General features: G+C 52.0%; 1 protein-coding gene and 1 long non-coding RNA gene across 2 annotated transcripts in view; one reads left to right on the top strand and one right to left on the bottom strand.

Annotated features, from left to right (window-relative positions):
• Window positions 1-15003, bottom strand: part of NALF2 (NALCN channel auxiliary factor 2) — a 28250-nt gene extending 13247 nt beyond the window's left edge. Inside the window, exon 1 of the mRNA XM_045895252.2 lies at window positions 13192-15003. Within this exon, the coding sequence (XP_045751208.1) occupies window positions 13192-14052 (861 nt within the window). The 5' untranslated portion in view covers window positions 14053-15003. The remainder of the gene's footprint in view (window positions 1-13191) is intronic.
• Window positions 12834-21687, top strand: part of LOC129045852 (uncharacterized) — a 159018-nt gene continuing 150164 nt past the window's right edge. Inside the window, exon 1 of the long non-coding RNA XR_010406145.1 lies at window positions 12834-13235. This is a non-coding gene — a long non-coding RNA (uncharacterized LOC129045852). The remainder of the gene's footprint in view (window positions 13236-21687) is intronic.

Genomic DNA, 21687 nt, shown 5'->3' with positions numbered 1-21687 from the left:
GGATCAAAGGCACAGCCTAGATCAAAGTCCCTGCAAGGATCCCAAGCCTTCTGGTAAGACATCTGTATAAATTAAATCCTTGAGACTGTAGGCTCCCTGAGGACAGGGATTGTATCTTACTTATCTGTGCACCGGCCTTAGTGTCTAGTGTTTCACATGGAGCTAGGTATACACAAAAGGTGCTCACTAAGTACTTGAAATCTGAGCACTTGAAAATGAAGCCTCCAACAACTAGCCCAGATTGGAGTAAGGTGGAGAACTGCAAGAAAAAGATAGAAGTAATGGCTTATGCAATGTCAATGTATTTGCATGAATTTTACAGCTCCGATGGGGAAATTGAGATGTAGTAGCAGAAAGTCATAGAGAACTAAGCAAAAAAGGGGCAAATATTAACTCCAGGAAAACAAGTTGACCAAGGAAGGAAATGTAATCCAGTATTCTACAGGACTCAGCTGTGAACAATATTTACAGTCCTAAGAATGTAAAACTGGAATACTGTGAAAATCAGAAATTGTGATATGCCAATATTGGGTGTATGGAGGGAGGGGAAGTGTGTGTGCATCCTCCTCTAATGAAATAAGGTCAATAGATATTTAAGACAAAAAACTCAAGAAACTGTAGTATTGGCATGCCATTTTGAAATGCGGGGGTAAATATCAGAAGAAACAGCAAAGAGATTTGGAAATATTTAACTCTGAAGAGTGAGGCTCAGGGGTTGAGCAGAAGGCTTCTGTTTTAATTATAAGCATTGAGATCTATATTGATCATTTGAAAGCCATTAACTTATATATATGTATTATATATACATATATATATATATATAATTCACACACATACACACACACACTGATATTTAAAACAGACAAGTCAAGAAATAGCAGTATTGGCATACCATTAGAAATGTGCAGATAAATATCAGAAGAAAAACATAAGAGAATTTCAAGTGTTTGATTCTGAAGAGCGAGTGTACATATGTAGCTTATACAGGTTTCTTCAAATTATGGACATGTAATACTTTGATAAAATGCAAATGAAACAAAAAGATAAACTTACCTGCATCCATGACCCTCAAAAGCAATAAAACAGAATGTCTAAGACTTAATCTGACCAAACTCACCAGACTCAACCCCAAAGCCCCAGGCCCTGCACTGCCCAGTCCTGGATCATCTACTCCATCACCACTGCCTGGGCCATGGGCTTGGGCCAGGTCAGCTTAACAGGCCAACAGAACTAACGAGTGGTCCTATAGCCAAAGAGAGGACCTAATATGAGAGGACAGGAGCTTTGGGGGCTTCTGTGCCCAATGGCTGTGCAGGCCACCACAGGAATGATGCCAGCATGACAGTGACAGACATAGCTTCCTTTGAGCTGCACTCAGACATGTGCAGCATAAAATTCCACTGCCCCCTCCCAGACACAGCTGTCTGCCACACACTGCTAGCTAGCCCTGGGCCCAGGCCCGGAAAGCAATCTCTAGCCTTCCACAGGGATCATTGTGAAACCAGCTCCCTGACCCTGCCTTACCTCCTTCCCCAAATGCAGTACCTTGATAGACAGATGAGAGGCTGGGGAGAACAGAGACCTGATAAAAGGATCTGTCAGCCGTGCTTGGTCTCTAGGGATGAGGTGAATCAAGGCTTTGGAGTCCTTCCATCTCTGCCTCTTTCTTCCCCCACCTAAGCATGTCTTTGTGCCCTCACTCACTAGAATCTCTCCAGTTGCCTTCTGGCTCCCAACCTCCCACTCCCATGCCAGACACTTCACCGCCTGCTCCCAAATTACCTTTCCCTTCTAAGCAGTCCATCCCAGTGTTGTCAATCTCAATTGGGTATTCAACAGTCACTTGGATGAAGCACATCTAATTAAGGCGAGAATAATACTGGCTGCCATTTATTAAGTACTTACTATATGCCAGGCTCTGTTCTAAGCAACTGACATTTATTAACTCATTGAATCCTCGTAACCACCCCCTGAGGTGGAGACATATTTGTGGATGACAACAGGAAGGACCAGAGAGTTTACATGACTTGCCCAAGGCCACAGAGCCAGTAATAATAATGACGGCTACCATTTCGTGAGCAATTTCCACCCCATAGGTACTGTAGTCTTTTTTCCCCCCCATAGGTACTATAGTCTTAAGAGGTTGGCATGTTGTATGTCATTTAAGCATCACAATGAATGACCCTATTTCTTAATTTCAAATGTGAAACATTTGGAACAGTGTGAAACATTTGGAACAGTGAGGTTCCAAGAGAGTGAAAGAACATGTTCAAGGTCTCAACAACTATTTTATGGAGAAGACAGATTTCAAAACCAGATTTACCTGGACTTCAGTGCCCAAGCTCTTATATGCGTATTGCCCCTTGGCTGGTCTCTCCAATTCACTGTTACCACTGAAGGATTTAGCTCATTACTCAAACAAATCTTTTTGATGGACTTTCAATTCACGTAAGTTGGGGAGAGATTTCTAGGACTAGATGGGAGAGTGGTTTTCTACCATCAGTATATTCAGCCCATTTCTCATATGAGTAAGGTTTTCTTTGTAAGGGGATGTGGGGAGAAGAACCTTTGGGTATTAGGGACTACACATGACCATTTCCACTCTCCCATCAAAGCACTCCCTTCCCACTTTCCTCTACACACACACAGACACACACCCTGGGAGATGGAGATGTCGAAAAGAGGCAATACAGCTTTGTTTCCTCCAAACCCACCAGCTTCCTACCCCGAGCTAAAGACTCGCTATTTCTGCTTTAATCTTTGGCAACTGGCGAAGGGAGGGCAGTTGTCTCCCCGTAGAAAGGCTTTCTTGCCTTTGGACACTAGCTCTCCGGTTCCGGGTCCTATCATTTAGGGGCTTCTGGAAATGCCTTGCCCTGGAAGACTCCAGTGCAAGAGTCCATTCCTTCAGAAAAGCCTCAGGGCACTCTACCTAACAGCTCCTACCCAGCATGCCCCAGAAATGTCTGCATTGCCAAGCCTTTGCTCGAGTCAGATGGAGAGTCAGCTAGAGCAGGGTTCCGATTCTGGCCCTGCCAGAGGCTAACTTTGTGAACTTGGACAAGTCACCCGTAAGGAGGCGGGGACTCAGCCACTAATTTGCTAGGTGGCTATGAGCAGAGGATTCTCCCTCTTTGGGCCTCAATGTGGATCCAAGAAGGTGGTCCCTAGGGAGGCAGCATGTGTGAGAGGGCCAAACATCTTTAAACTCCACCCTGTGGTCAAATCCCAGGTCTGCTCTTACCAGTTATGAGACCTCAGGCAAGTGACTTAAATTCCCTGACCTCCATTTTCCTCACCTGCAAAATGGAGATAATAAAGGCACTTATCCTTACCTTTCTATAAATTATGTCTGTAAAGCAACTAGCACAAAGCTTTACCTATAGTTCAATTGCACTGGCATAGATTGGGTAGTACCACTGCCTTCTGGCAATCAAATCCCTGGATGTGACCTGGATTCAAATCCCAGCTCCAACTCTTACTAGCTGAATGACCCTGAGCTAGTTACTTAACCTCTCTGAACCTCTCTTCTCCTATGTAAAATGGGGATAAATATTTTTTTGCACTTCACAAGGCAGACGTAAGAATTAAGGGGGGTCTGGGATAGTTCTTTTCTTTCCCATTCCTTCCTTTCAGCTCTAAGATTGAAATAACAAATGAGAAAAATAACTGCCACAAATGTGATCAGAAAAAGGTTAACGTCATTAATACCTATGAAAGAGTACCTAAAAATCAATAAAAACCACAAGACACAAACAGACAATTCACAAAACGGGCAATACAAAGGGCCTATAAACAAGAAAAACAAATTTTTCACCTAAGGAATGCAAATTAAAAGTCAATGCTATACCATTTTTCAACCCCAAATTAGAAAAGTTTTAAAAATGTGGTACTCAATGCTGGGAAAGGGTGGTAAATTAGTCCCACACTTTTGGTGAAGTATACACTAGAATAATCCTTGTGGAAAGAAATTTGGTAAGAAAGAAATTTGTATGTCAAGAGCCTTGAAAAGGTTAATACTCTTTGAATCTGTTAGACGAGTCCCAAATGTTCATCCTGCGGAATTAATGTTTATGCTCCCATTCGTATGCAAAACAAAGGAAAGAAAAAGTCATTGTGTGTGCAAATGTTTATGTAAGCTCAGAGAGAGGGGCGGAAGGATGCACACCAAATTGTTAACATCAGCGACCTCAGGGCAGTGGCACTGGGAGGATTATTAATGTTTTCTTTGTAAACCTCTGTATTGTTAGATTTTGGTGCAATGAGCGTGCATTATTTTGTGGTTTGAGGAACTCGGCAAAGTAGAGAAATAAGAAAAATATGATTGAGATAACATTTATTAAAAAAAGGAATCATATATCTGACAGATTTATGAACAAAGATATTCATCACAGCGTTAACTATAATAGTAGAAGTTGGAAGTAAAGTAAATATCTCACGTAGGGGACTACTTAAATAAATTGCACTATATTCATGTGATAGAATATTGTACACTCCTCAAGACTGCTGTTTTTGAATATTTAATTACATGGAAGGAGACTCGGTATAACTTTAACAATAACTGAAAAAGAACAGGGTAAAAAAATTCTGTATGATTTCAAGTATGTAAAGATAGATAGTCGTATCTTTTAGGGTGGCTCTTATCAACATGGAAAATAGTAAGTGTTGGGAAGGATGTGGAGAAACTAAGAACACTTGCACATGGCTGATAAGAATGTAGAATGGTACGGCCGCAGTGGAAAACAGCGTGGTGGTTCCTCAAAAAGTTAAGCGTAGAATTACCAAGGGATCCAGCAAGTCCGCATCTAGGTATGTACCTCAAACAATTGAAAGCAAGGATTCAGACCGATACTTTTATCCCGAGGTCCGTAACGACATCACTCACAATAGACAAAAGGTGAAAGGAAATGAAATCATATGTCCACACAAAAGCTTGTCCATGAATGTCCAGAGCAGCTTTATTCGTAATTGCCCAAAGGTGGAAATAACCCAAGTGTCCATAGAGATGAATGGCTAAACAAAATATGGTATATCCAGACAATAAAATACTATTCGACCATAAAAAAGAACGAAGTGTTGATACAGGCTACAACGTGGATGAACCTTGAAAACATTACTTTAAATGAAATAAGCCAGACACAAAAAGGACAAGTAGTGCATGATTCCACGGAGATGAGGTTCCTAGATGAGTCAAATTCATAGAGAGAGAATGTAGGCTAGAAGTTACCAGGGGCTGGGGGAGGGAGGAATGCAGAGTTATCGTTTAATGGGTACAGAGTTTCTGCTTAGGAGAATAAAAACCTCTTAGAAATGGATGGTGGTGATGATTATACAACATTGCAAGGGTATTTCATGCCATTGAACCATACACTGAAAAGTTGTTAAAATGGCAAATTTCATGTTATGTATATTTTACTATAATGAAAAAACTAGAAAGATATATATAGGGGCGCCTGGATTGCTCAGTCGGTTAAGTGTCCGACTCTTGATTTCAGCTCAGGTCGTGGTCTCAGGGTCCTGGGATGGAGCCCCATGTTTGGCTCCACACTCAGCAGGGAGTCTGCTTGGGATTCTCTCTCTCCCTCTCCTTCTGCCTTTTCCTCACTCTCACTCTCTCTGTTTTTCTCCTTCTGAAATAAATAAAATTTAAAAAAAAGATATGCCTTTTTGTGACATATGTAGATGTATATTTATATATGCCACAAAAAGACACATTAAGAGTGTCTCTGGGGTCTTTTACCTGTTATACTTCTATTTTCCAGAATTTCTCAAAGACCATTTTTTTTTTTGTAATTGGAAAAAAGGGTGTTTTTAAAAAGATTCTGTGCCTACAGTTCCGGAGGATTGGCTCGGTTGGAAGTTCTAGTTGAGGTGAACACTAAGCAGATATGTTCGCCTTTCACAGATCTGCCAGGTCGCCAGGCTATCCAAATAATCAAATAAACTTATAGGAAATAATGGTAACGCCTACCACCATGCCCTGTCCCTCGTCAGGCAGGCAGAACTTGGTGAGCTGGCACTTCCTTCTACTCCCAAGAGAAGCCTAGCCATCCCAGGCCAGAGCTCACCAAAACAGTGGCATGGGAAGTGGGTGTCCAAAGCTCAGCCCAGGCGTCAGCAGGCTCTGGGGTGACAAGATCTCACTGTTTCCACTACCAGCTCTCCTAGCAGGTGCTGGGTGGGGCTCAGGCCTGCACTAGGCCTGCCTAGGAGGACCTCCTCCCCTCCTGCACTGGTTGGTCTTTCCAGCGGATGAGGCCTCAAATAGAACAGTTCTTTCCCTCCAGGCAGGGGGAGCCCGGCTCCTCCCACCTCTTGTGTAGAGCCTGCAGACAAAGGAGGCAGCAAACATGTCCCTTCCTGGTACCCATCCTCTGTCACTCTCCCAAGAGGATACTGGTGACTGTCACTGGGTCTCAAGGACAAGAGACTGGGGTGCTGAACAAAGAGGCTGTTGGTGGGTCCCCCCACTTTGCACCTGAGCCACTCCAGGGGGCCCCAAGCTGCCAGGAGGCCTTGCTGGACCTCCTCTGAGGTCAGGGTGGCCTTGCAGCCCAGTCTCTCGGTCACCAGCTGGGCATTGCTTCCGACAGCTGGAGGAGATCATTAACATTTCCTTTGTGCATGTGTGCTCTGGGGAGAGAGCAGACAGACCTGATTTTGTATCCCAGTCCCCCCACCTTTTGGCTACGTGGCATGGGTGGGTCACTGGCCCTCACTGAGCCTCAGCTGTCTCATTTGCAAAGTGGGGATAATGATAGTTCCTGCCTGCTGGGATGATTGGATTTAAATGAGTCTATGGACACATAGAAAGTCCCTGTAGTCTCGCAGGCACTCAAAAGCTTGCAGTTTTCTTTCCCCCTTTCCCTCTTTCACCCCTTTCTTCTTGGGCGCCAGTCTGCCTAGCCTTCTAGCCCAGAGACATGTGGCCCAGGCTCCAGCTCCCTTCTCCAGGATCCATTTGAGCAGGAGCTTTGGTCCTGGCAGCCCCTGTCACTCTGTAGTAGCTCCTTCCCTCCCCAGGGCCAGCTGCAACCCGCCTATGCCCTTGCACTCCCCTCTAAGCACCGACCTGGCTCAAGGTGTCAAAAATTCAGGCTTTTCTGAACCTCCTCTTATGCCTAGGGAGAAAAGTCTGATCCAGCATCCCTGGCCACCCGCACACACTCTGGTCTAAGCGCCTGTAACCACAGGAGCACAACATACCCATTTTCCGGAGACCTCCCAGGTCAGCATCAGACAAAGGTGCTCCTGGAAGCCCGTATTTGTCTAGACCCCTCGGAAGCTGCCCTGGCTTTCCAGCAAACACCTGCAGCTGCAATCTGCCCGCGGCTGAGACATGAGCTGAGGCGGTGTTGGGGGGTAGGTTTGATGGCCGGTCTGCATGGCCACATAGCAGGTAAACAGCCTCAGAGGGTGGGAACACAAAAGAACTGCCCCAAGGGAGAAGATTTTCTAGGGCAAACTCCCACCCTTGAGCCTGAGATGTCCTCCTACATCCCCACCTACACACGAAGGGGCGGGGGTGCCCTTTCCATGAGGTACCAGTGCCTGGCGAGGAGGCGACACGCACGCATAGGACTTAGAAGCGCCCTCTTGGGCTTGGGAGGTGTTCAGAGATCTCGGACCCTCCTTTATTCTCAGCCCCGCCCACTGTCTTCCCTTTCCTCCCCCCTCCCCCCGCCCCCACACTGCCTCCGCTGGGTTCAGCAGACTCTTCCAGCCAGACCATGAGACTAGGTGGGAGGCTGCTGGGCTCCCTTCCTCCACCTAGCTCCCGCCACCCCCACCTTCAGGAGATACCAGTGTATCCTTCCTGGAGGTTCCCGTTGCTATGGTGACTATAGTAGTCAGGCACCAGCGTGGGGGAAGGATGGGAAGTAGCCATGAAGAGGACTGTGTGTCCATGCGGGTGTGTGTCTGTGTCTAAGTGTGTGTGCATGCACGCATGCACACATACACATGTCCACCCTGAGTGGGGAGGGGAGAAGGCAGGGAGGACACAAAAGCCAAAAGGGAGAGAAGGAGGGAGGGAAGGGACAGAAGAGGGGACCAGAAGACGGAAGGGGAGGCAGGAGAAGACACGGGGATAAGGGAGGTGAAATGTGGATGGGGTGTGAGAGATGCAAGGGGTGAGGGGGCACAGAGGTTATTGCAGGGGAGGCCAGAAGAAGGGAAAGGCATGGGGTAAAAGCTGGGAGGGGTGTGTGGTAGAGGTGGGTGATGAGGGGAGCGGGGTGGGATGGCAGATGGGGTAACTGTTGGGAGAAGTGGGGGGTTGGAGGAGTGTAGGGGTGAGCATTAGCAAGTGAGGTGTGGGGCGTGGTTTGGGAAGGGTCTAGGGCGATCTTCTAAGAGATCACAAAGGTTGTGGGGCCACTGGAATGTGGATGGGTTTGCTGGGTGTGGGCTAAAATTTGCGAAGACTATGGGGGGTGGGGGTGGGTCAGGATGGGGGTGAGGTGGTCTGGAGAGGTGTGGGCAGCATGAGGTCACTTTCCCCCTCCCACGTTTAATCCACTGTATCCTTGGCTGATCTATACACATTGCCTCTTCTCTGTCCCCATCTCTTCCCAGAAGCCCAATGCTCACATTCTTGGGCAATGAGCTTCTGTGGATTTAGAGGCTCCTCCCCAGGGGAGACTTTGCCATCGTTCCCAGGAGGCCACGTCTTGACTGCCTCCCCCTTCCTCCCACCCCCCACCCCCGCCCCAGCCCCAGCATGGACCAGGGCACCCTCTTTGCCCGTGAGAACCCTGGGTCGGGGAGGCCGACTGTCGGCCTCTACTCCCGGCCTGCGAGCTTGGGTGACAACAGGCACCACTGCCAACTTAGAGCATGTGCCCTCTGCCCAGTGACCTGAGCTCCCTGCTCTCAGCATCAGTGTTAGCCCAGGAGTCCAGCTTGGCAGGAAAGCTGTGGCAGGTGGGAGGAGAAAGGAAGGCAGTGAGGCAGAAACAGCTGCTAGCCGGAGTGGAGGCAGAGCAAGGCCCCAGCGGGTACGGGCGGAAGGCGAGCCGCTGGCCCCGGCAGTCCCCACTCCTCTGTGTGGAGTGTCAGGCCCCCCCGCCAGCCGTTCCCATCCAATGCCACCGTTCAGGGAGCAGGCTCGGCTCTCGGGCCTAAACCCTGCGCTGAAACAGACCTCAGAGGTCACCTGTCCAACTCCTCCCATAACCTGGAGTTAGAGTCGTCTCCACGGCATTTCCTCCAAGGGGCTGCCCGAGTCAGGCCAGCCGTTGGCCAGGATCGGGAGCTCACTTCCTCCTAGGGTAGTCTGTTCCCTCTTTGGAAGGAAAAAAGCTGCTAACTGAGCCACTCCGATGTGCCAGGCCGAGGTACTGTGCAGACTTGTCATTATTCATGACCTCACAGGGCTGTTATGATGAATTAGCTCCAGTTTACAGATGAGAAAAGTGAGGCTCAGAGAGTTGAAGTCTCTAGCTCAAGGTCACATGGGGGGGTGCGGAATAGATAAAAGAGCTGGGTCTGACCCCAGGACTTTCGAACTACGAAGTCCATATGGGGCTCAGCAGGACATGCTTCTTCTGCACCATGACAACTCTTCTGGGGTTTGAAGTCAGAGACCACATCCTCCTGAGTCTCCTCTTCTCCAGGCGAAACAGCTCCTTCAGCTCTGTCCAGGAGAACCTGGGTTCCAGCCTCCTCGCCACCTGCTCAGTGTGAGAGCCAGAATGGAACGCACAGTCTGCCAGGTGGGTTCGGGCCTGTCCAGAGCAGAGTAGAACTGTCACATCCTTCCTTGGCACCAACCTTTACTTCTGTGGCCCTATGGCCGGTAAGAGAGTGAACTGTCCTTCTCTTGGGCTTCTAGCCCTTCTTGGATCAGAACTATGAGAGAAGAAGCCAGGGTTTTGTTTTCATTTCCACCACTCCCCGTAGTCACACTGTCCTAAATTTTGAGTCAGAGAGGGGCAGAGGTGGGGGAAGAGGGGATGGGAACCAGGCAGGGGCACAGCAAGGCTGGGAGGATGGAGGGCTGTGTGTGTGTTGGGGGGGAGGGTGAGGTGGCTGTCGGGCAGGGCTGGGAAGGAGGGCCAAGGGGAAGGGGAGGTGAGGGTTTCGGGGCTGTCGGGGCCCGGGCCCGGGTGGAGCTCTGGCCTGGGGGTGGGAGAGGCCAGGGTGGAGATGGGCATGGGCCTGCCTAAGTTAACATCCCCTGCCGTGTGAGAGGAAGTCAGTCGCACATTAAGGAAATGTTGCAGCTGGTACTAATTTGGGAGGTGTCACAAGCAGCAGTGAGGACAGGTATGATTCGTGGGGCCCTGCATGGCCCAAAACAGGGGCAGGCACTGCCAAGGGAGAGAACAGGGTTTCTGGAGCTGCCCAGGACCGATCTGACTGAGACACTCAGGACAGGGCCCCAGGGATGGGGGTCACCTGGGCCTGGAGCAGAGCCTCCAAGCTTGGTTTCCAGAAGTCAGAGGAAGCCTCCTCATCCTGGCCTGGGCTATGGGCTCTCCACCCGGGGAGAAGCTTTGGGGATGAGGCGTCATCTGCAAGGGATCCCATCTGGGGGAGAGGCTAGACAGGAGAAGGCTTGGAGCCTGGGGACAGGCATGGGAATGGGCAAAAAGGACTGGGATAGAGGTGGAGTGGTGGGGTGAAGGGGGAGGGGCTGCAGGTAGGAGCAGAGCAGGGCTGCCTTGTCCCTCGGTGCCCATAATACGGCTGGGATCCAGAGTCCTGTGGGTCTAGGCCTCAGCTGAGGGAGTGAGCGCTGGAGAGGAGAGGGAGACCCCCCAGGAGGAGGCAGGCACTGGCCTCCTCCCAGCACGGGCAGCAAGAGAGCAGGCGGAGTTGACTTGAGAGGGAGAGCAAGAGAGCGACAGCGACAGTGGCAAGGAGACAAAGGAGAGCAGGGAGGGCCCTGGCCAGGGGGGGACTTGATGGGAGGCTATGGCAAAAGCATGCCTCCGCTCCTTGGCAGAACATGCAGGCTGGAGGCCTGGCACTCCTGCTTGTCAGCTAAGCAGCCTCAGGGCAAACGGCTTGATCCCCCTCCCTGCACCTCAGTTTCCTCATCTGTAAAATGGGGATAACGGTGCTGGTATTGCCATCCTCCCTGGGCAGTTGTGATCTCGAAAGATCTGTGAGAGAGGTTAAGACCCTAAGCATAACGTCAATGTCCGGTGTCATATTATTACTGCAAAACGCTATCAGCTATCTCTTCCCACTGAAGTCTCACAGAAGCCTCAGGATGTGGGCAGAGCAAGGATCATGGGTCCCGTGTTAGAAATGAGGAAACGGAAGCTTAGGGAAGTGAAGTGACGCGCCCAAGGTCACACTGCTAACAAGTGGTAGAGGTGATGAGGCCTCCTGCATCCAAGACATCAGTTGGCTTTCTCCTCCATCAAAGTGCTTGGTGAAAATAATTAATACGGGGTGTTATTATTTAGTGTGGGACCAGACAGAGCTTGGGGCCAGCCACAACGTGGGAAAAGAAACCCACGGGCAAGTTGTGGTGTGGTCTCTCAGTCATTCTGGTGGCCGAAGGGCAGGAAAATGACTGGGGCCGCGGGACTGGAAGAAGGGCCACAGAGAGAGACATCCTTTATTCTCTCTGCTGTGGACCACATCCCTCTGCTCTCCCTGAGTGTGTATCTGTGACTGACATCGAGGGTGTGTGTGGGTCTCTCTCTATGACAAAATGTGTCCTTCTTCATGTGACAGTTCTTCCGCCTGCCTGTGTGTCTCTGGCATCGTAGGGAGATAGGCGTGTGTGCGACAGGGTGTCTGCCTCGCTGGCACTGTTTGTGCGTGTGACGACCTCTCTCCATCTCTGCATGACTTTGCCTGGGGTGGTGGTGGTGCTGTATGGCAGTGTGTGTTTGTCTATCTGTCTGTACACCTTTAAGAAGTGGAATATCTCATTTGGTAGTGTGAGTGAGGCAGTGAGTCAGCTGAGGCTGAGGGAGGCGGGAGGGAGACTGCTAGGTTACGAGAACAGGAAAAAGGAGAATGAGAAAGTGAAGTCAGGAGCAAGGAGCTACCCCTTTCCTCCCCAATCCCCTGCCCAAATTCTTAAGGAGCCCACCAAGAGCGTGGCACCCTGAAGAAGTCCATAGGGGGCACGTTCGTTGGAAAGGGGCACTTGCTGCCCCTCCCCAAGGCCTCAGAGGGAGACAAGCTAGGATAGGAGTCACTGTCTCCCTCTCCAGCTCTCAGCCCCCCTGGCTCCAGGGTGAGGGAGGCCACCACCCCACCTGGCCTCCTCCTCACGTGACCCTTTGACCTTGCTAGTCTCTTTTCTCCCAACAGCAGGCCACCTGGCCAAGCTGAGCAAACAGAGCAGTGGCACCACATCCCAAATGTTTACAGCAGCCATGCACCTATTGTCCAGAATGACCCTGCCGAGGGTCAAGAAGTTTCTCCATACCCGGCTCTGCCCTAGGCAGGCCCGTTCTGCTGTGGCCTCCCCTCTCCTCTGGATGCCTGTCCCCGGCAGCCAGACAGCCAGCTTTCCCTCCACTGCTACCCCAGTGTGCTGGGAAGGCACTGGGAGTTTTGTAATGCAGCAACCCCCAGTGGCCCTCCCACGAGCCGCTTTGCCCTGTCCCCCAACTCCTTTTATCAGGGAAGAGGGGCTGGTTCCCTCCTTGGGAGAAGACAGGCATCCCTGGGCTCCACCTCAGGTCATATAAGGTCAATAGAGCCGAGTGCCCCATCAGCAGGAATGCCTCTCCTCTCACCCACTGGCAGGGGCCAAAGGGTGAGGGTTAGGTTGCCAAGTATTTTTCCTTCCCCCTCTGGCCTTCCGCCGGCACCAGTCAGTCCCAGGACTTTCAATGCCGGCTCCGGAAAGGAAGGGGTCACCGCTGGCTGAGGATGGAGACTTGGGGTTTGCCAGATCCCTCTTTCCACCCCTTTGTCCGTGACCCCTCCCTCCTCATGCGGGGGCGGGGCACCAGGAAGCCCCAGTCCGAAGGTGCCCAAACCCCGGATTAATAGAAGTTGGCCGGGTGGTTAACTGACCTGAATCCCTGCGGCACCCCTCTCTGGGGGAGGGTCCCAAGGTAGCACTCCTAGTGCCCTACCGTGAACGGTGGGGGTGATGGGAGGAGGTGAGGTGGATAGAGGGAGGCAGACCTCCTTTTCTCTCCGGGTCCCACCGCCACCGCTCCCGCCGCCGCCGAGGGAGGTATTGTGCCCGCGGACGCCAGTCCCTACCTTACAGCCTTTCGTGCAGGACCGGATTGAGTACTCTTCTGCCTGTAAGTATTTATGCAGCACGAGGTCGAACTCGTCATATTTTTCCTGAGCATGTCGGTCGAGCCGCTGGTACGCCTCGATACAGTTGCTACACACCTCCCAGGCCCCGGAGCCCGGGCTGGCCACCACGGCCAGCAGGTCCCCCAGCAGGGTGTCCAGGCTGCAGTCCAGGCTGTCGGGGCGGTCCATGCCCAGCAGCAAGTCCCAGACCGTGTAGGTGTCGCAAAAGGAGAGAGTGAAGTTCCGAAAGTGGCCTTTGAGCAAGTTTTTTTTGGCGGAGGGGAACTCGGCCGGGGCACGAGAAGGGGAGTCAGGGGGCCGCAGTGGGGGGGCTGGGGTAGTCGGTTCAAAAAGTCTCTGCAAAGATTGCAATTTGGTGCAAGCTGCGTCCAGCCCCGTGGGCTCTGGGACGCCACCGCAATCCGGCCTGGGACCGGCAGCGGGGGCGGCTTTGGTCAGGTTGCTGTATTGGGGGCCGCAGGTGCCCGGGGGCGCGCTGGGCTCGCCGGGCGGCGGCGGCGGCAGGGGCAGCACCGCGCGAGGAGGCATCGGCTGCCGCTCCCGGCCGGTCCCCCAGGGCGGCCGCATGGCGCTGCTCAGCTCCCTGGCCCGGGGCCGGGCCCCCGCACACAGCCACAGATGGTCAGCGAGCAGCACGGTGAAGAAGAGCAGGGACGCCAGGGACAGTCGCCATCGCTGCGCCCGCTCAGAGTCAGCGCAAGGTTTGTCGCTCGGCCTGGGAGCCCAGCAGCAGCAGCAGCAGCAGATAGTCAGCGCGGCGGCGTCTTTCCCGGGCCACATCCAAGCGCCCCTGAACATATTTCAGGGGGGTCCGGGCTGGAGGGATCAGGCAGGCGCGAGGCCGGACGGCCGTCACGGGCGGGCGAGCGGGCTGCGCGCCGCTCCGCGCTCCTCCGCGCCGTCCAGGCTCTACCTCGGGGGCTGCATGGTGAGGCAGGCAGGCCGGCCGGCCCGGGGCCCCGCTCAGGCCAGAGTCGCGGGGTGCTCTCGTGCCGTCCCCGCGCTCCTCCCGCGCTCCCTCGCTCGCAGCCCGGGCGCCGCCGCCCGGCCCGCTAGGCACTGCCCGGCGTCCCGGCGGGGGGCGGTGCGGGGCACTGGGGCGGTGGCGGCTGCGGCGGCGGCGCCGCACTCCTCATAGTGTCGGGCCCCTCAGCTGCCCTCGGCTCCGCGCCACTCCACTCCGCGCCGGCGGCCGCCCGGCTCGCACTCTGTTCTGGCCGTCTCGGCTCGGCGCAGCTCTGCGCCCCTCAGCGCCGCCGTGCGGGCCCGGCCACGGCGCTCCGCTCGCTCGCCCCGAGCCGCGCCGCTCCCGCCCGCCCGTCAGCCCGCCCGCCTGCTGCCTGCTCCGCGCCGCTCCCTGCCTCGCTCGCGCCCTCCTAGGCCCGCCGGCCGGCCCGCTGCCCGGCCCTTCGGGCTTCGCTCGCGCTCTGGCCGTTCGCCCGGGCCGGTCCCGGGCCGGCTCCGCTCCGGCTCCGCGCCTGCTGCTCCCGGAGTTCCGGCTCGGGCGGGCCACCTGGCTCCCGGCGGCGCCACAGGCGCCGGACGCCGACACGGGGCTTCACTTAGTGCGCCTCTCGCTTCCGTCTCCCGTTAGCACCGCTGTGGCGGCCGCCGAGCCACACGGCCCCGTGGCTCCCGCTGGCCATGCCCCCTCAGTCTGTCGCCATCTTCCGCTGTGCGGAGAACACCTTGAGAGCCCGTGTGCGAGTGTGTTTGGGGGGGAGCGGGGCGGAGAAAGAGGCACTGAGAGGAGGAGGGAGCGGGACTGGGGCCCCGACTGCGCCTGCGCCTCAGGACTCACCCCCCCCCCCTCGCCACCAGCCCCCGCCGGCCGCAGCCTGTGCTGTTTGGGGATGTTTCCAGTCCACCCCCAACTCCATTCACTTCAGCGCCTCCGTTCATCCGCCCGTTCCCCGCGTGCACACGCCACACGCTGAGTCCCAGGCCCCGGCGCTCTCCCTCCCCCGCCCACCTGGGAGCCCGCCTCCCTCCCCAGGGCGGCCGCTCACTCTCCCCCCCGCCAAGGGCTAGGGGACTTCTGAGGGTGATTCTTGGTGGCAGGAGGCAGGAGGCTTCTCCTTAGCGTCTCGCAGCCTCCCTGGGTCGCCTCCCCCGTCCCCGTGACTAGGCGATGCTGGAGCCGGCTGCGGATCGGACCAGTCCCGTGTCCCTAACTCAGCAGCCGCCCTCATTGCCCTGCCCGAGGCCAAGGCGGCTCCTGGTGCTGAAGGACAGCTCCCAGCTCGGCTGCCGCAGAGGACTGGGCTCGGAGAGCGCCTTGGAGGGCGGGGCAAGACGGTGGGCTACGGATGGGTAGTAGAGATAGGGTGTCGTTTCTGCCCTTAGTAAGATTTGCAGCAGCCTCTCCCCCCTTCCTAGCTTCCTGGCTCCCCCTACAGGCTGCTGAGAATAGCTGAGAGAGAGTTAGGGAAGCTGTGCCGCCCGGATGGAACCATGTGCTTGGGGCCCTCACAGAGTCACATGGCACTAGGAACTCAGACGTACAAACCTCCTGCCACGCCACTAACCTTGTTTGGATTCCACCAAATCTCAGACTGGTCCTGTTGTCTACTTCCTTTCCTCACTCCCTCCCACTCCCAGTAACTCCCCCATTCAAATATTTAATCAACCATCACCAGTAAAAATGTGTTAATATTAAGAAAAACAGCAATAAGGAAAATTGCCTTTATTGAGTGTATACTAGGTGCTAGGTTACTGCTCTGGGTGCCTTACACAAATTATTTCATCTAATCTTCACAACAATCTTATGAGGTAGGCACTATTGTTATCCTCATTTACATGTGAGGAAGCTGAGGTTTAGAGTGCTGAAGTTGCCTAAGGCCACAGAACTGGTAACTGATGAAGCCAAGGCAGTAACCCAGGCAGTCTGGCTCTAGAGCTCTCTTAACATTCCAGGAAAGCCCTGGAAAGATGAAGGGGTGGAAGACACAGTCCTGCCTTAAAGGAAATTGTAGTCTACGGGAGGAAAAGAAAGCAGGTAATTTGGCTAATGGGAGGATTCATGGGCTGGAGACTTGGGTTCAAGCAATAGTTCTACCACTGAACATAGCATGTGTCCTTGAGAGAGTCCTTTCTTCCTCTGAGTCTTGGTTTTCCCCTAACACGAGGGGATACCAAGGGTTAAATGAGATAGGTGGGGATCACTAGCACTACTCGGGGTGGGCTGGGGTGGGTGCATGAACAGTTTCTGGAAGAGTGAAAATTTGAGCTGGTTCTTAAAGAAATAGCAGGATTTGGGTGGGGGTGGGAAGGGAGTTCCACTTAAGAGGAATGCAGTTGAATGTTTCAGGGATGAGGAGGAGCCCTGTGTGATTCTGAAGCCACAAGTGTGACAGTTTGGCTGTATTGGTGGTGAAAGCTTGTGGGGAAGGGAGTAGAGGGATATGAGACAAGGAACAAAACTGTCAGGCATTTGGGAGGCCTTATTCATTCATTATGTTCCAAGTACTATGCTGGGGACCAGGTAGGAGACTGAAGGGGACTAGGTAGGCATGGCTCCACCCTTGAGACACTCACAGTTGAATTAGGGATGCAGACATTTTTTAAATTAAAAAAAAATTTTTTTAAAGATTTTATTTATTAATTTGACACAGAGAGAGAGACAGCGAGAGAGGGAACACAAGCAGGGGGAGCGTGAGAGGGAGAAGCAAGCTTCCCACTGAGCAGGGAGCCCGATGCGGGGCTCGATCCCAGGACCCTGGAATCATGACCTGAGCCGAAGGCAGACGCTTAATGACTGAGCCACCCAGGCGCCCTGGGATGCAGACATTTTATTATTTTTTTAAATTATTTTTTTAAGATTTTATTTATTTATTTGACAGAGAGAGAGACAGCGAGAGAGGGAACACAAGCAGGGGGAGTGGAAGAGGGAGAAGCAGGCTTCCCGCTGAGCAGGGAGCCTGATGGGGGGCTCGATCCCAGGACCCTGGGATCATGACCTGAGCCGAAGGCAGACGCTTAATGACTGAGCCACCCAGGCGCCCGGATGCAGACATTTTAAAGAAGAAATTGCAACCCTGTGCAATAAGGATAAATATGAGTGGGAGGAAGGAGAGGTTTTCCTCCCGTAAGGGAAAGGACTGATCAACTCTGCCGGCTTCCCTCAGAGACAACTTTGCACACAGCCACATGAGTTGGGGGCATTCATTCATTCATTTGGTAAACACCTTTTGAAGATCGGTTATGTTCCAGATGCTGTACTAGGCATCAGAGATATGGGCATGAGTAAAATATGTTTTGGGCTGAAGGAGTTCAGCTGAAGTCTTAGGGATGAGTAAGAATTGGCTAGACAGATAGGAGAGAAGGTGGTGTGTGAAGGATGTCCCAGGCAGAGGGAATGTCATGTGTAACGGCCCAGGAGCAAAGCCAAGAATGGCATGTTCAGAAACCTGCAAAGTAGTTCATTGTGAATAGGTGTGAAATAGGAGCACTGCCAAAGATGAGGCTGAGGATTTGGCAGGAGCCAAGTCATGAAGGGCCCTGGGTGTTGTGCTAAGTAGTTTGGACTTTATCCCAGGGGTACTAAGAGCCACAGAAGAGGCTGAAAGGTTTTCAGCAGGAGGTGACACAATCAGATTTGTATTTTTAGAAGATTCATTTGGCGGCAGGATGGAGATTGGGTAGGGGCAGGGGGAGACTTGAGGCAGGGAAACTGGTTAGGAGACTGGTTAGTAGTTCATATGAGAGGTGTTAAAGGCTAAACAAAGCAGCAGTAGGGGTAAAGAGAAGAAATACACATGGGAGGGAAATGACAGGTAGAATTAAAAGGACCTAGGGCTGGCCTAGATGCAAGGAATAAAGTAGAGCCTGAAGGAAGATGAAACCAAAGGGTTCGAGTCAGTGACATTGGCATGACTGCCCCTGCCTCCCTAGGAACTGTCTTTCCAGAGCCATTCTTTGTTTAGCCCTTGGAGGGTTCAGTGTTCTGTTTAACAAAGAAGGCTAATCGCTTACAGATACCTGGTTCGGAGCTGATTGGCAGGGCCACAGTGATTGACACCCTTGAATGCCAATGAAAGAGCAGCCTGCCAGGCCTAGACTCTCAGCTCTGAGCACCTCTGGAGCTTTCTGTGAGAAGTCACTCAGACAAGACTCCCTCCCTCCCCCAGCACACACAGGGCGAAAAGTGTCTCACAAAGGTCCATTTATCACAGGAGCACAATATAACAATAACTTACCTACACAGTACCTGCCGCACACAAAGGAGAAGTAGTAGCATACCAGCGGTCAGAGCAAGCTCTCATTCTCTCGCTCTAGAGGACACAAGAAATTGGGATTGGGGAAAGGAAGGCATTGGCCTCTAATCAGGCCCCTGGAGCAGAATAGCCAGGTGGGGAACGGGACTGCTGCTCCCCAGAACCGGTGGGCCCTGGCCAGCCTTCCTCCCAGCCGTTTTTCTCTACCTGCTCCAGGTTAGCAGAGGCTAAGCCTGGAGGATAAGGGTGGGTCACTTCTGATGGGATCCAGACTGCCCAGCAAGAGTGATAGAGTGCCCCCAAACCTGGTAGGGGGGAGACAACTTGGGGTAGAAGGAGGAAGGGAAGGTTTTCCACTGTGAAATTCTGACAATTAGGAAGAAGAAAAAGTGGGAGCCTTTTAAAGAGACCAATATGGTTACAACAGGGAGCTTTCTGTTAAGCTCCGATCTTAAAAGGTCATAGGAAAAAGATGGAAACAAGAGCTTGCAATTAAGGCTGAATCTAAGAACCTGTAAGAAGAGGGTCAGGATGGCTAAAGCACAGCTTGAACTAAAGCTTGTCGGGCTCTGCCTGGATCCCACCCTCTGTGCCCCTTCCTCCCTTCATATAGGTGGAGTACTTTCCCTCCCTCCTGCAGGCTACACCTGTCCTAAGATAGGAAAGATGGAAGTAACCTCACCCTGTATACTGGAACTCAGCATCAAGTAGCCCCTTTGCTACCAGTCTGAGTCTTATCTCAGGTTTCCACTGAGCCTCTATCTCATTGCTCAGCTTGATCCCTGGCCTTCTGTCTCCTTGTCCTGTGGCTGAGTCCCCCAGTCAGAGACCCTGCCTGACCACCAGTCCCCTATCAAGTCCTAGGCCCAGTATGTTCTTTAATCCACCATCTAGGGAGAAAGTCCTGACCCCAAGCCTCCACCCAGTGTCTGAGGCCTAATGGCCTACTGATGAACTCCTCTGACCCCAACTGCCCACTTGTATTTCTAAGTGTCTAAATTCTTGAACTCGTGTTAGCTCTCCATTTGGATCCCCAGTTTTCCTATATGGTAACCCTATGTCATTTAGGTATGCTTTTGGTTGCAAATAATAGACAGCTCTACAATAGTGGCTATTATTTGTCTTGTGTACCAAAAATTCCCTGAATACATGGTCCAGGGCTGGTATGGCAGTTCAACAATGCCATCAAGGCCCTGGCTTTTTGTTTTGTTTTGTTTTGTTTTAAAGATTTTATTTATTTATTTGTGAGAGAGAGAGAGAGAATGAGAGAGCACAAGCAGGGGAGTGGCATGTAGAGGGAGAAGCAGGCTCCCCTCTGAGCAAGGTGCCCGATGTGGGGCTCAATTTCAGGACCCTGGGATCTCAGGACCCTGGGATCATGACCTGAGCCAAAGGCAGACGCTTAACCGACTGAGCCACCCAGGCGTCCCAAGGCAGTGGCTTTTCATCTCTACCGTCCTTAAGGTAGGTTTGCTTTTTGTCTCCTGGTCACAAAACACCTGCTAAAGCTCTGGATCTCGTGTCTTCATAATAGACAGAAGGAAGGGAAACAGTCGCATCATTTGAGAGAGAGAGAGACAGAGAGAGCACTGGAGCCAGGGAAGAGGCAGATGAAGAGGGAGAAGCAGACTCCTTGCTGAGCGGGGAGAATGATTTGGGGATCGATCCCAGGACCTGGAGATCATGACCTGAGCCAAAGGCAGATGTTTAACTGACTGAGCCACCCAGCTGCCCCAGAATTTGGCTTTTCATTAAGAGTGGAACACTCTCCCCAGTGACGTCTACCTACATCTCTTTGACTAGAACTATGTCATAAGAACACTCCCAGCTGCAAAGGAAGCCTGAAAGTCCACTGCTTTTAGCTGGACACATTGCTGCTCTGAACAAAGTTGGGATTCTGTGAGTAAGGAAGAAGAAGGAAATCTTTATTGGGTGGGCAACTGGTAGCATCTGCCATGAACCCCAACCACCAGCTGCTTGCCTGGACTGCCCTTCCTTTATACTAAACCCCTCATACACTGGGCTCTGATTGCTAGACTTGACTTCCCTTCAGTAACTACAGCTGGTTTGTTCCTCTAGCACAGGATAGAAGAGACCTGCCTGGTTTAACAACAGCACATGTGAAAAAGACCTTGATTTGATTGTAAAGTCAATACGAGCCAACAGAGTGATGATGCTGCCAAAAGAACTAATTAGATTTTAGGCTGCATTAATAGAAGTATAGAACTAGAACAAGAGAAAAGATGGTTCTGCCCTTCTCTATACTTGTCACATCCAACCTGGAGCACTGTGCTCTATTCTGGACAGCCCATTTAAACAGGGATACATCGACAAAGTACAAAGTGTCCAAAGGTGGGTCACTAGGCTGGTGCGCCAGCAGCCACATTGTATGAGGAACAGTTGAAGGACCTAGGCTTAATTGGTCTAGAGGTAAAGAGGCCCAGGGAAGAACCCCCATAGGGGAAGGATCAGAAGTAGTTATTCAAGTTAGGGTTCAGAGTCAAGATGATTATAGCAAGCAGGGTAGTGTCAAGTGGTTAAGTGGGGGGATGGGAGAGAGAATGAATAACAATAAAAGTGCTTGTATAGTGCTTCGTATGTGCCAGGTACTGTTCTAAGCACTGACATATATCAAGTCACTTAATCCTCTATGACAACAATTCTGTGAGGTAGGAGCTGTTATTTTCTCCATTTTCCAGATGAAGAAAGTGAGGGAGAGATTGATTAAGTTACTTGTCTAAGGTCACACAGTTAGCAAGTGGCTGACACAGAATTTGAACAAAAGAGTTCATGCTTACCTTAGAAGAGTGTTAGTGATTCTGGGTAATCACCTAGATTTGAGCACCAGATAGCATTTGCAGCTTGCTTGATTGTTTGGCAGTAGTGGGTGAGTTGGCAAGAGAGATAGAGGGCCTTATTTTAAAACCTACAACCCAGGGGATTCCTCTTAGATATTTCAACACCTTCTCAGTCAAGACCAAGAGAAGTAAATGTCCACCTCTTAGCCCACCTTGGGTTTTCCTTCTCATTTCCAATTTCTCGTATGAGGAATACAGCCTCATCCCTGGGTAACTGACAGAGTGACCCCACCTTGGACTCCATTCCACTCTAGGCCTCAAATGTACAGAGATGGCCACTTCTGGGGTCACCACTACTCTAAAGCTTATAGTATGCAGAGTCTACAGCTCCTGAGGCTGCAGCAACCCAGGATGAGAGA

The sequence above is a fragment of the Mirounga angustirostris genome, unplaced genomic scaffold, assembly GCF_029215605.1.
Source record: "Mirounga angustirostris isolate CCGP_5_RB_7025 unplaced genomic scaffold, mMirAng1.0.hap1 SCAF_11, whole genome shotgun sequence".
NCBI classification, from domain to species: Eukaryota; Metazoa; Chordata; class Mammalia; order Carnivora; family Phocidae; genus Mirounga; species Mirounga angustirostris.
This window is presented reverse-complemented; position numbering and strand designations above follow the sequence as displayed.